Source organism: Tupaia chinensis, unplaced genomic scaffold (genome assembly GCF_000334495.1).
Source record: "Tupaia chinensis unplaced genomic scaffold, TupChi_1.0 Scaffold000367_1, whole genome shotgun sequence".
NCBI classification, from domain to species: domain Eukaryota; kingdom Metazoa; phylum Chordata; class Mammalia; order Scandentia; family Tupaiidae; genus Tupaia; species Tupaia belangeri.
The window spans coordinates 823,617-836,117 of NW_006159864.1; the positions used below are offsets into that span (position 1 = coordinate 823,617).

Consider the following 12,501-nt stretch of genomic DNA (forward strand, 5'->3'; position numbering starts at 1 on the left):
CACGCACATGCGCCCGGCGTGATTTTTAAGCCACCAGGTCCGAGATGCAAACCGCGGTCGACTACGTGGGAGTCCAGTGACATAGCCATTACGCTAACTGCTGGTTCCCCCTTGCTCTATTTGTTAAGGAAAAGTAGAGTGTGGGTCAGCCCCATAGCCTAGTGGTAAAGAGAGCTGGATCCCACATGTTGGAGCAGTTTGAATTCCTCTCATGGAAGCTTGAGAAACACGCTAGGGGTATGTGTGTGTGTATGTGTGTGTGTGTGTGTGTGTGTGTGTCTCCCAAATCCTGAAAGGATGCAGAAATGGAGAAGGAATTGTGGTGTGACCACATCCCATGAGGGGAGGTGTTTTTTTCTCTCTGGAGAGCGTATATACTTGCTGGCAATTTAAAAAAGGGGGGTGTAGTTAAGGTGCTCAGCTCCCACATGGCCCTGGGGCTGGGGCTAATTCCTTGGGAGGAGAATTAGAAGTAATAGAGAAGCATTAAAATGCTAAAGACATATTAGCTCTTTTGAATATATTAAAAAGGAATAAAAGAAAGCTGAATGAGAAAGAATGAAAATGAATACCTTTCTCAGTAAATATTTCAGTGCCATGTAATGTCATGTTCATGCTACCTAAAATCATCACTTGGTCAATCCTCATACACATTCCACACTTTGAAAAAACACTGTGCTTATTAATAGAAGATGGAATAAGTTAGTATAAGCCACTAGAAAAGCAGCCAGAAAAATGAACTTTCAATAGTAGTATTTGTCAATAAACTGCTAGGTATTTTTACATCAGACTAAATTTGAACCAACCTGGTAACGGAAAGTGAAATGTTTTCATTTCATCCTTGGTAAGAAGGCATCTGGTCAAGCCTACTTTCTTAGAGCCATATTTTTGAATGACAGGGTCATTCTGCAGATTAATGTTGGCTTTTGAACTAGTAGAAGGTAAAGACCCTGAAACAAAGAAAATTGAACATATATTAAAGTGCATAGTTTAAGAACCTCAGAGGACACGTTTCCAATGTTGTGTAGATGAAGCATACTGAAACTCAAAAGATGTATAAGACCCAGCTCCAACTTTTAAGGGGTCCTGCAATATAATACAGTAATAAGAACACAAAGAGAAAATAAGTCCCAAAAGTGTTATAATAATAAAGGCCACAAAAGGGAAAAGAGGGAGAATATATTTCATGCTAGGGTGGATAGAGATGGTTCAAGAAAGAAAAAATTAGCTGCCTTGGAAAAAAAAAATTCAAACAACTGGTGCATTAGACCTCTCCATTACATGACTTGATATTCCTTGTGAAGACATGCTCAAAAGGATGATGGTAATTAGCTAAGCTTATCAAGCTGCCTGCTTCTAGAATCTGAACTATTAATAGAAAATACAGAGAACAGAGAACAAATTGGTTAGAAGACATTAGAAAACATACACAGAGAAGTTGATGTTCTAGAGCCAGCCAGGTGACATGGTGGTTAAGCTGACTGCACTCTACATAGCTAACTGCATGGTTCAAGCCCCAGCTCCAGGGGCTTGGAAAAAAATACTGGGTGTATATGTGTGCATGCCGAAAATCCCGAGAGGAGGATGGAAGAGAAGAGATTGTAGTGCCGTCATCCCCCAAGGGGTACTTTCTCTCTCTCTCTCTTTCTCTCTAGCAAACACATGTGTCCTATAGCAAATTTAAAATAAATGAAATTAATTTTTTTTAAAAAGTTGATGTTATGAAATGGATGGAGAACAGCTCTTCCTAGAGGTAGTTTCCTGATATCTTTCTAGTCTATATGGATCTTTCAAACAATACTCTCTTTACTTAATATGGCTTGAATAAGTATCTGTTCCTTGCAATCAAAAGAGTCAAAATATTGTAAATGGAATAGGGCATTCTGGGTAAGAGAGGAATATAGAAAACAAGGTAGCGAGAAAACAATAAAAATTTTGTAGACCAATATGAAGGCTGAGCTCAAGAGTTTGAATTTTCAACACATAATGGTGAGCAACAGAAAGTTCCTAAGGGCAGTAATATAACCACAACAGTATTTTAAGAAAGATAAACATCGGGGCCAACAGGTGGCATGGCATTTGATAGACTCTCATATGGCAGACCATGGTTCGAATCCCAGACCTGATGGTTTGCTTTCTCACTTTTCCTCTCTCTCTCTTTGGTCAAATTTTAAAAAATAATAATAAATTAAATTAAATTAAATAATGATTTTAAAAAGATTAACCTCAAAGGTTTATAGGAAGCATAACAGAGAAACTAGACAAGGTTTTGCCATTAATTCTGGCAAAAAAGGGGCCAGCAGGTGGCGTGGTGATTAAGGAGTTGGACTTCCACATAGCCAAGCATGGTTCGAGTCCCAGATTCAGCATGTATATGTTTGTGCCCCAAAATCCTGAGATGAGAATGGAGAAAGTGTGACATGGCCATCACCCTCTGGGAGGTGATTTCTCACTTTTCCTCTCTCTCTCTCTCTGACAAGTACATGCACCCTTGTGGCAAAAATAATAATAATAATATAATAATAATAAGTAAATAAATCTGGCAAACTAAAAATGAGTAGAATTTGGATTAACATGATAGAAGGGATGGAGATATATACATATATGGATATTACACAAGAAAATTGGTAGAGAATGGTGATAAAATCATCCTATTTCGTCAACAAAGTATTATGCATCAGTTGCCCTAGCCACTAAGAATTTCCCAATGAATAAAACCAACAAAGTTTCCTCATGGAACTTAAATTCTAGTTGAGAAGACGGACAATAAACAAACATGTTATACATCAGGTGGGGATAAGGGCTACAAAAAGTAAAGGAGACGAGACCAGCAGTTGGCATAATGGCTACGTCACTTGAGTTGACTTCAGTGGACTGACAGGAGCAAGGGAACCAAGCCATGCAGACTGGAACATGAAGTCAAAAGAAATGTAAATTTAAAATTCAAGACCTGTGTCTCAGAAAATGATATTAATAGAACAAGGGATTTGAAGATGGCACCTATTATTTAAGGATGAGAAAAATGCTTTTAGTTTTATTATAATTCAGAGGATAGCAGACTATCCAAGTAGAAATGCCCAGCAAGCCAAAAATGCAGGCCTAGAATGTGGGACATCAGACCTAGAGATAAAGATCCAGGAAGTATTCATAGAAGATTCATAGCTAAAAAATGTGGGGAAAATAGATGAATACTCCAAAGGAAAGACTGAGAGAATATCAGAGTGCTATAGATTATGCCTGCCTACTTCAATATTTAGGATGAGAAGATGAAGCAAAATCCTTAAGTGGATAGAGAAGCAGTCATAACCCCTCTGGATCCTCTGACTACAAAATAAAACCCAAACTCCTTAGTATGGTATTTAAAGCCTGTCGGACAAGTCCTTAATGAATCTGCCTCTCCAGCTTTGTCTCTCACCACTATCTCTTTCTATTCCAAACTTCAGCATTCCCAATAAGCTATAGTCTTAAACCATGACTCATTGCTTTTCCTTGATTATATGTTTTCTTTTACAACTTGATGCCTTTACTCTTGAGCCTAGAATCTCATCATGACAATTCTATAATTTACTCAAAGATGCTTAAATAATGTATATATAGGTCCAGGACCAGCAGTTGGCATACTTAATGATTATGTTGCTGGACTACCATGTAGTCGACTGCAGGTCAAGTCCCAGACCCAGCAGCTTAAAATTCATGCCAGGCACGTGTGCGTGTGTGCCCAAAATCCCAAGAGGCAAGAAGGCAAAGGGATTGTGGCATGGCCATCTTCCTGGGGGGGGGGGTGAATTTCTCATTTTCTGTCTCTCTGTCTTTGTCTCTCTGGCAATCACAAGTACCCTATAGCAAAAAATCTCTTTAAAAAATACAAAACTAATAGTAATGTACAGGTCAAACTAAACACAGTGGCAGATGAGATAATCTATTAGAAAGAGAAGAACAAATACAAAGAAAAGAAATTAGAAGTCAGATGCTATCAATATGTTGGATAATATTAATAGGAAGCACAGTTCTGGAGAAGACGAAAGGAATCTCCTCTCCTCTCCTCCCCATTTTTTCATGTTCTATCAATATAATTATTCAATTACTCTGATCACAAAAAAGCATCATTGAATATCTTCCTAGTGCAATGAACTCACCCCAAGTAAAATAAACAAACAAATCAGAAGTTTACCTATAACTTCTTCCAGGATACACTGCTATCATGACTATTTCTTTCAGCTGGTTAGAACCTAAACCTTTATTCTTCACTGTGAGCAGTATTAGTCCTTACATTAATCAAAGGCAAGGTCTTTCTTCTTACTTGTACCTTCATGGGTACAAGTAAGTGATAGTGACAGTTTTAAATTTATTCAAAGTAATTCTTTTTCTTTTGGAGAGGTTTTTGCTATAAGACGTATGTGCTTGCCAAAAAGACAAAGAGACAGAAAGTGAGAAACGATCCCCCAGAGGGGATGGCCACACCACAATCCCTTCTCCTCCATTCGCCTCTCGGGGGCTTGGGCACACACGCACATGCGCCTGCCGTGAGTTTAAGCCACTGGGTCCAGGACTTGAACCGTGGTGGGCTACATGGGAGCCCAGCGACACAGCCATTACGCTAACTGTGGTCCCCAAAGTAATTCTTTAGGGTCCAATTTAAGAGCCAAGGGTGGCGTGGTGGTTAAAGGCACTGGATTCTCACATGGCTGACTGTGGTTTGAGTTCCAGACCTGGAGGCTTGCTTTCTCTCTCTCTCTCTCTCTGTCTGTCTTTGTCTGGTCAAATTAAAAAATAATAATAATAAATGGAATTAAATAAATAAACAAATCTAAAAGAAAAAAAGAGTCAGTGCCATGTAGGAAATCTTATCTACCTAAGGTAACCAGATGATTTCTGAGCCAGAAATCCTGACTTGTGTTCCTGCTATCTAATCTCCCTGGGTACCTACCCATCTTGTCCTTTAAAAAAGTTACATTTTGCTTTAGTAAGGAATTGAGTTTCATTGTTTACAACAATAAACTTGAATGACTAACTTACTGGGGTGTCGGGAAAGTCACGATGCGTTTTTGCATAGAAAAATACGTCATGACTTTCCCAACAACCTAGTCATCGTATCATGTTCATAATATCTTTTAGAATATGCCAATCGTAAGTGATAGTCACAGCCATACCTCCCATTGTCTTGGGCAGATCTCCAGTTATTGGTTTCTTTCGCAGTCCAATGATATCAGCTAGAAAATCAGATGATGGAGGAGGCAAGCGGAATTTCTGAAAACACATTAATGAATTTTTACAAAAATGCTTAATGGTAGTTGCAATACTGTGAAAGGCCTGGATTTTTGTAGTTCAGTGCTAAGAACTAGGCCTTAAACATTTGCATTGTAAAAGGAAGACTGATTTTTCAAAGCCATATTTACCGCCCCACCTTCGAAAATGTCCTTTGCTTCTTTGATTATACATCATAAAAAGCACAAACATGGGGAGACCAGGAGATGGTGTAATGGTTACATTGCTGAACTACCACATAGGTGACCGCAGTTCAAGTCCCAGACTCGGAGACTTAAAGCTCATGTTGGGTGCGTGTGCGTGCATGCCCAAAATCTCAAGAGGAGAATGGAAGAGAAGGGATTGAGGCGCGGCCATCCCCCTGGGGGATGGGGTAACATCTAGCTTTCTGTCTCTCTGTCTCCTTCTCCAGTGAATGCATGTGCCCTCTAGTAAAAATAGCTCTCTCTCAAAAAAAAAGGCACAAACACTACAGAAATATTTTAGCTTAGATAAGGAAAGTCCCTTATTATTTTTCAAAGCATTTCTATTATCTATTATTTCATTGGATAGCATGCCGCATAGTTAGGGCAGCTGATACAACAGTACCAAGAGATTGAGAGCTCTAGCCTTGGGCTTACCTGGTTTTATTCTAGCTCTATCATTTTAGAAGGTATTCAGTTTTTTATGTATAAAATGGGAATAAAAAGGTTATCTCGCTTACAGGGCTATTATAAGAATTCAAGATAATGATGCATGCAGTATGATAGAGGTCCCAGCACCTAGGAAGTGCTCAATAAACGGAAGAGAGAAAAAAAAAAAGGAGACTCAAAGAGACTGAACTAGAGTTCAGCAACTTAAAAGGGCCAATAGGAAATGGAGGAAGCTATGGGAAAATGGAGTCAACAGACTATTGGAATATGGAGTCAACAGGTCCTCTGGATACTGTTTTAAGGGGTGCTTACTCTTATGCTTTTTTTTTTTCTTTAAAACAAAGTTAGAAAAGGGGCACCAGCAGTAAGCATAACGGTTATGTTGTTGGACTCCCATGTAGTTGACTGCGGTTTGAGTCCCGGACCCAGGGGCTTAAACTCACGCCAGGCACGCATGCATGCATGCCCAAAGTCCCGAGAGGAGAATGGAGGGGAAGGGATTGCAGCGTGGCCATCCCCACTGGGGGGTGAGTTCTCGCTTTCTATCTCTCTATCTCTCTCTGTCTTTCTGGCGAGCGCACGCGCCCTATAACAAAAATCTCTCCAAAAAAAAAAAAAAGGCAGAAAAACAATGATTTTACACAACATTTTTCTCTTTGCCACAGGGCATGTGTACTCACCAGAGAAACAAGACAATGAGGGGAAGGGAGAAATCACCCCACAATGGGACATGGTCTTTACACAATCCCTTTTCCTCTATTTCTTCCTCCTTTGGGACCTCAAGCATGCATACACATGCACCCAGCATGTTTTTAAGCAACTGGGGATGGCATTCAAACCATGTTTGGCCATGTGAGATCTGGTTCCCTTAACTACTAGGCCAAAGGGCTGGACAGATTTTACACAGGTTTTCTAAGTTGTGAAAATACCATACTCCAAATAAAATAGGACAATATCAATCTGAGAGTTATAAATTACAATCTGGGAATTAGTGTTCTGTTTAGATTACCAAAGAAAATCAAGAGACAAATCTATCCTCAACATGAGTTCTCTGAATCTTAACCCATTTTGCTTTCAATATCCCCTAAGGTGCCAAGAAGCATGGTCCCAACCACATGTATCAGTCTCAGGATGGGAGAACCTGCTTTAGCCCTCAGTACGAAGTTTTCTTGACTTACATGTCGGAATGCCTTTCGGAGAAATCCAAACTCCAAATAGAACCTGTAAAATTGTAGCTGACTCATTCCCTGAAGAACAAAAATCACCACGTTGTTCAGTTTGTTTCGGTGAAAAAGCTGGCACCAGCTGTTGATAAATCAAACCAATACATCTAAGAATGATGCCTTTGGGGCCAGCAGGTAGTGTGGTGGTTAAGGCCCTAAACTTCTACAGGGCCAACTGCAGTTTGAGTTCTGGACCTAGTGACATGAAAATCATGAGGGGCATGTGTACGTGCATGCCCAAAATCCCAGGAAAAGTGTGGAGAGATGGGCTATTCCCTGGGGGGTGATTTCTATTTCCTTTTCACTATTTATTCCTTTCACTCTCTGGTGAGCACATACATCCTATGACAAAAAAAAAAAAAATGATGCTCACAAGTCAGTTACAGGCATCCAGAGAGTGAGGGAAAAAAAGGCAGTGCGTGACACCTAATGAAATTTATTTTTTGAGAGAGATTTTTGCCATATGGCGTGTGCACTCACCAGAGAGTCAGAGAGAAACTGAGAAATCATCCCCCAAGGGGGATGGTCACAATGCAATCCCTTCTCTTCCATTCTCCTCTTGGTATCTTGCACATGTGCCCACATGGGCCTAGTGTGAGTTTAAGCCACTGTGCCTGGGACTCGAATCCTGGTGGAGTATATGGGATCCAGCAACGTAACTATTACACCATCTGCTGGTTCCCCCTAATGAAATTTATCATCACTCAATGACTGCCTAGACCTGGAGGAGTTGAAATAAAGAATTCAATGAAGATCTCTTGAGGTTAAGTATTTGTTACATTCAAATGAAGTTAAAACACCAAGTGAAAGCAATGCACTTAAACCTACAGTCCTGTTAGGATTTAGTTTTATTAATAACTAAGTGCATGTTACAAAGGCATACTTCTTTTTTTTTCCTTTTTTTGGAGAGGTTTTTGCTATAGGGCGCGTGCACTCACCAGACAGAGCGACAGAGAGATAGAAAGCGGGAAAATCACCCCCCAGGAGGATGGCCACCCCACAATCCCTTCTCCATTCTCTTCTCGGGATCCTGGGCACACACACACATGCGCCCGGCGTGAGTTTTAAGCCATCGGGTCCAATACGTGAACCACGGTCGACTACGTGGGAGTCCAGCGACATAGCCATTACCCTAACTGCTGGTCCCACAAAGGCATACTTCTAAGACTTCAACTTTCTCTGCAGCCCTTCCTAAGGCAGGTAATCATGGCTGGTTTCAACAAACGTAGTTTCAGATTAATTGACAGACCAATGGCGGTGTTTATTGATGCAGAAGATGGCTTTTGAGGAATCCAGTCATTTCATAACAACCTCCCCTGGAGAGATGTATGTATTTGGAAATTTCTTCATTGGCACTATGTAAAAATAATTTCTATAAGACATTACATAATGGCATTGACAATATCACAGTAACAAAACTCTCTCTGTCCTTTATTTGTGAAAGGAAGATTAACCAAAATGCGTAATATGTGGTTGTGTTACTTAAATTAGTTCTACCATGGAGGTGACACACTAAATAATGGTGGCCAGACAAATACTATAAATAAGGTAAGCGGGCCAGGTGAGACAATAGAGCGTACACATCCCATCTAAAGGAGGAAGCTGAGACCAGCAGATGGAGTAATGACTATGTCACTGGACTCCACGTAGTCAACTGCAGTTCAAGTCCCGGACCCGATGGCTTAAACTCACGCCGGGCATGTGTGCATGCATGCCCAAGATCCTGAGAGGAGAATGGAGGAGAAGGGTTTGTGGCATGGCCATCCCCCCGCAGGGTGATTTCTCGCTTTCTGTATGTCTGTCTTTCTGCCGAGCGCATGCACCCTACAGCAAAAACCTGTCCAAAAAAAAAGGAGGAGTCTACACCACTCAGCTTTGACACATTGCTGCCTTGTGAGAATACAGGGACAGTTGCCAAATCTTTCCAGATTTTTGAAGAACCAAAAACATCTGGATTTTTCTACAAGCGTTCTCAAATTTCATTCTTGTTAACTATCATAAAAATTTAGGACATAGTGGCATGGCAAACAAATACCAGCAAGCCAGATACAGCCCTCTAGGTATCAGTTTGAAACCTCTGATCTATACCCACTGCTTCAGTTCATGTCATACCTGGGTTTAGGAACTCTGGATTTACCAAGAACTGCATACTTCAATAATTCACAAAGTTGGCCATGTGTTACTTCACAATTTTCAGCAAATAAAATGGTAGACAAGCGGGCTTTCTATAAAAAAAAAAAAAAAAAAATCAGGACATGGCAAACATTACTGAGAATAGCAACAAAGCAAGGCAAATTATTAAGTTAGTCTAGTGTCTTGATTATTTTCACATCAAACCAAACATGAGGATGGTTAATTATTTAGAAATAAATATCTAAGACAATAACCTTTGGTAACATCACTTAATAGACTATTTGATAAATACTGATAGAGAACCTGAATTATAGACACTTAGTGACATGTAGGCATAGGATAAAACGTGATTCTTGCTCACAAGGAGTCCATTCTACTAGGGGAAAAAAATGCAAGAGCAGGTCATTCCAATACAGTGTGGGCAGTACTAGAATAAAGGTTTGACACTAAAGAGGCTAACTGCCCTGGGGGTTAGACTTGTGGGGATGGCTTCACCGAGATGAAAACATTGGGGCTGAGCTATAAAAATAACTAGTCTGCCAGGGTGGACAAAGCATGTGTCCAAACATGTAGCTCGGTTTGACGGCAACCACGATTGCATGTTGTGAAGTATTGATGCGAGTGGAGACGTGAGGAGTGAAGCAGGAGCCAGATCATAGATCAACGAAGTCAATGCTGTCAATTTATCCTGGCAACAGGGAGTTCAGTGAAGCACCTCCGCTCCTTAAGAAAACCATCTACACTTCTATCTCATCATTATGGTAACTTACGCTTGTGATAAAAGGCTCAATAATAGAGAAAGGTATCTGATAATAGAGAAAGGTAAAACAGATAAAATATAAATAGATAAATAGATAAATGAAAATAGAAGTCACCTGTACTTGCACAACTGAGATAATTACCACTTTCGTTTTGATCCGGGAAGCGGCAGAATACAGCAGTTAGGAGCTCCAGACCTGGAGTCACACTAGCTGAGTGCCTTAGCCTTCCCAGGACAGTGTCTTCACCTATAACCGTAATTCTTTCTCAGAAGATTACTGGGAGATCAATGAGAGAGTGCAAGTGTAATATGGGAAGGCTACTGCCTGTCATACCATAAATACCTCAAGAAATGACACTATTATTGCTGACTAAACCTGCAATTAATAAAGAAACAGACAAACTTAGCTTGGGGGGCATTTTATGAAATAGTTGGCCCAGGATTATTCAGAAGCAGTCAAGTCATGAATGTCCAGAAAAGACTGAGGAAAATGTTCAGAAAGAGGCATAACTAAATTTAACACATGAATCCTGTTGCTAAAAGGTATTACTAGAATCAGAGAAACTTGGATGGGGCCTGAGGATTAGATAGCAGCAATTATGTCCATGTACCTTCCTGATTTTGATGGTTGCATTGTGATTATAATGCAAATAAGATAAGCAGGCCAGGTGGGAGGATAGAGTGTACACACCCCCATCTGAAGGAGGAAGATATACCACTCAGTTTTGACAAATTGTTGCCATGTGGAAATACAGGGACAGTTGCCAGATCTTTTGAGGTTTTCGGAGAACTAAAAAGTGTACGTTTATAGAAAACATGCACTAGGGGCCAGCAGATGGTGTGTTGGTTAAGGAGCTGGATTTCCAATGGCCACCTGGGGTTCAAGTCCTGGAACTGGTGGCTTGAAAATCATGCTGGGCACGTGTGCATGCTCAAAATCCCTAAAGGAGAATTGAGAAGGGACTGCAGTGTGGTCATCGCTTCTCCTCCATTCTCCTCTTGGGATCTTGGGCATGCACCCAGTGTGAGTTTTAAGCCACCGGGTCTGGGACGTGAACCGCAGTCGACTACATGAGAGTCCAGGGACATAGCCATTACACTAACTGCTGGTCTTGGAAAAAGGTTTTTTAAAAAGTAAATATACAGTAAAATATCTGAGTGGAGGGGATGGGTGGAAATAAAGCATGGTGTCTCCAACTACTTTCAAATAATGGATGAGAGATTTTGAAATTTTTGAGATTTCAAAAATTAAAAAAAAAAATGAGACTGTCAACTTCCTTGCACTTTCTTCTCTGAGGTTTTTGTCATAGGGTGCATGTGTGCACCAGAGACAGAGAGAAAGTGAGAAATCACCCTTCCAGAGGGATGGTCACTGCAATCCCTTCTCCTCCAGTCTCCTCTCAGGATTCTGGGTGGGATGCATGCACGCGTGCCAGACAGGATCTTCAACCTGCCAGGTCTCGAACTCAAACCATGGTCGGACATGTGGGAATCCAGAGCCTTAACCACAAGGACACCTGCTGGCCCCTCCTTGCACTTCTTACGTTATTAGCCTTTACAAGATATATATTTTTTCCTAATAGGGAATCTTATTTTAATAATACTTTTTTCATAGCACTAACCTTTAACATTCTATATAGCTTAACTTACCTTCTATCTTTGTTCACCAGAGCATAAGCCACCAGTGATCTTTGTTTATTCACAGGGACCTTCATCTCCCCGAGTAACATCAGCCCACCAGCACAAGACGTTTGAGGACTGGCGGGAGGACTATATTCAGCTCTCAATGGAAGATAAGGATGATCAGCCTTACTACTCACTCTACTCACTCGTCGGGAGTAACCCGCAGGAGGGCAGTACACTGTGGCTGAGCCCTGGGATATGTCCTCAGATCCTAGAGCCTCAGTAAACTTAGCGAACAAACATTCCTATCGCGTGCCAGGCACGGTACAGGGTTTGAGGCGCCAGTAACGACCCACGGGTCGGTGGTAGTACATCCTCACGACCATTTTTTTTTCTTTTGGAGAGGTTTTTGCTATAGGGCGCGTGCGCTCGCCAGGCAGAGACAGAGAGACAGAAAGCGAGAAATCACCCCCTGGGGGATGGTCACGCCGCAATCCCTTCTCCGTTCTCCTCTCGGGATCTTGGGCACGCACGCACACGTGCCCGGCGACGCCCACTTTATAGACCAGAGAGCCGGTTCGGAGAGCAGGGACGGGCGCCACGGGAGGTCCCCGCCGCCGCTCGGGCTCCCTGTTGCTCACCTTGGCCTCGGGCTGCCTCTCCTCGAGATCCCGATGGACTGTCATCGCCCCAGCTGCCCCGACCAGCTTGCTCGGGGCTCGCCTCCTCTTCCTGTCCTTCTTGGGGTGCCTCCCGGTCCACTCCCTATTGGAATCCATGAGGCTGCGGAGAACCGTCCGCCGGAGCCGAGGAAGCGCCGAGGCCCAGATCCCCGGCCCGGGCGGTCTCCGGCGGGGGCGGCGGG

At 41.9% G+C, this 12,501-nt stretch overlaps 1 protein-coding gene across 3 annotated transcripts in view; it reads right to left on the minus strand.

Annotated features, from left to right (window-relative positions):
* The window catches only part of REXO5 (RNA exonuclease 5), a 36,929-nt gene extending 24,442 nt beyond the window's left edge, over positions 1-12,487 (minus strand). For all 3 annotated transcript variants that reach the window (XM_014589666.1, XM_006153286.2, XM_006153287.3), the window contains exons 1-5: positions 12,278-12,487; positions 9,233-9,345; positions 7,076-7,202; positions 5,151-5,247; positions 807-950 (exon numbers count right to left, since the gene is read on the minus strand). In XM_014589666.1, the coding sequence (XP_014445152.1) occupies positions 807-950; positions 5,151-5,247; positions 7,076-7,202; positions 9,233-9,345; positions 12,278-12,415 (619 nt within the window). In that variant the 5' untranslated portion in view covers positions 12,416-12,487. The remainder of the gene's footprint in view (positions 1-806; positions 951-5,150; positions 5,248-7,075; positions 7,203-9,232; positions 9,346-12,277) is intronic.
* Positions 12,488-12,501: the final 14 nt, after the last annotated feature.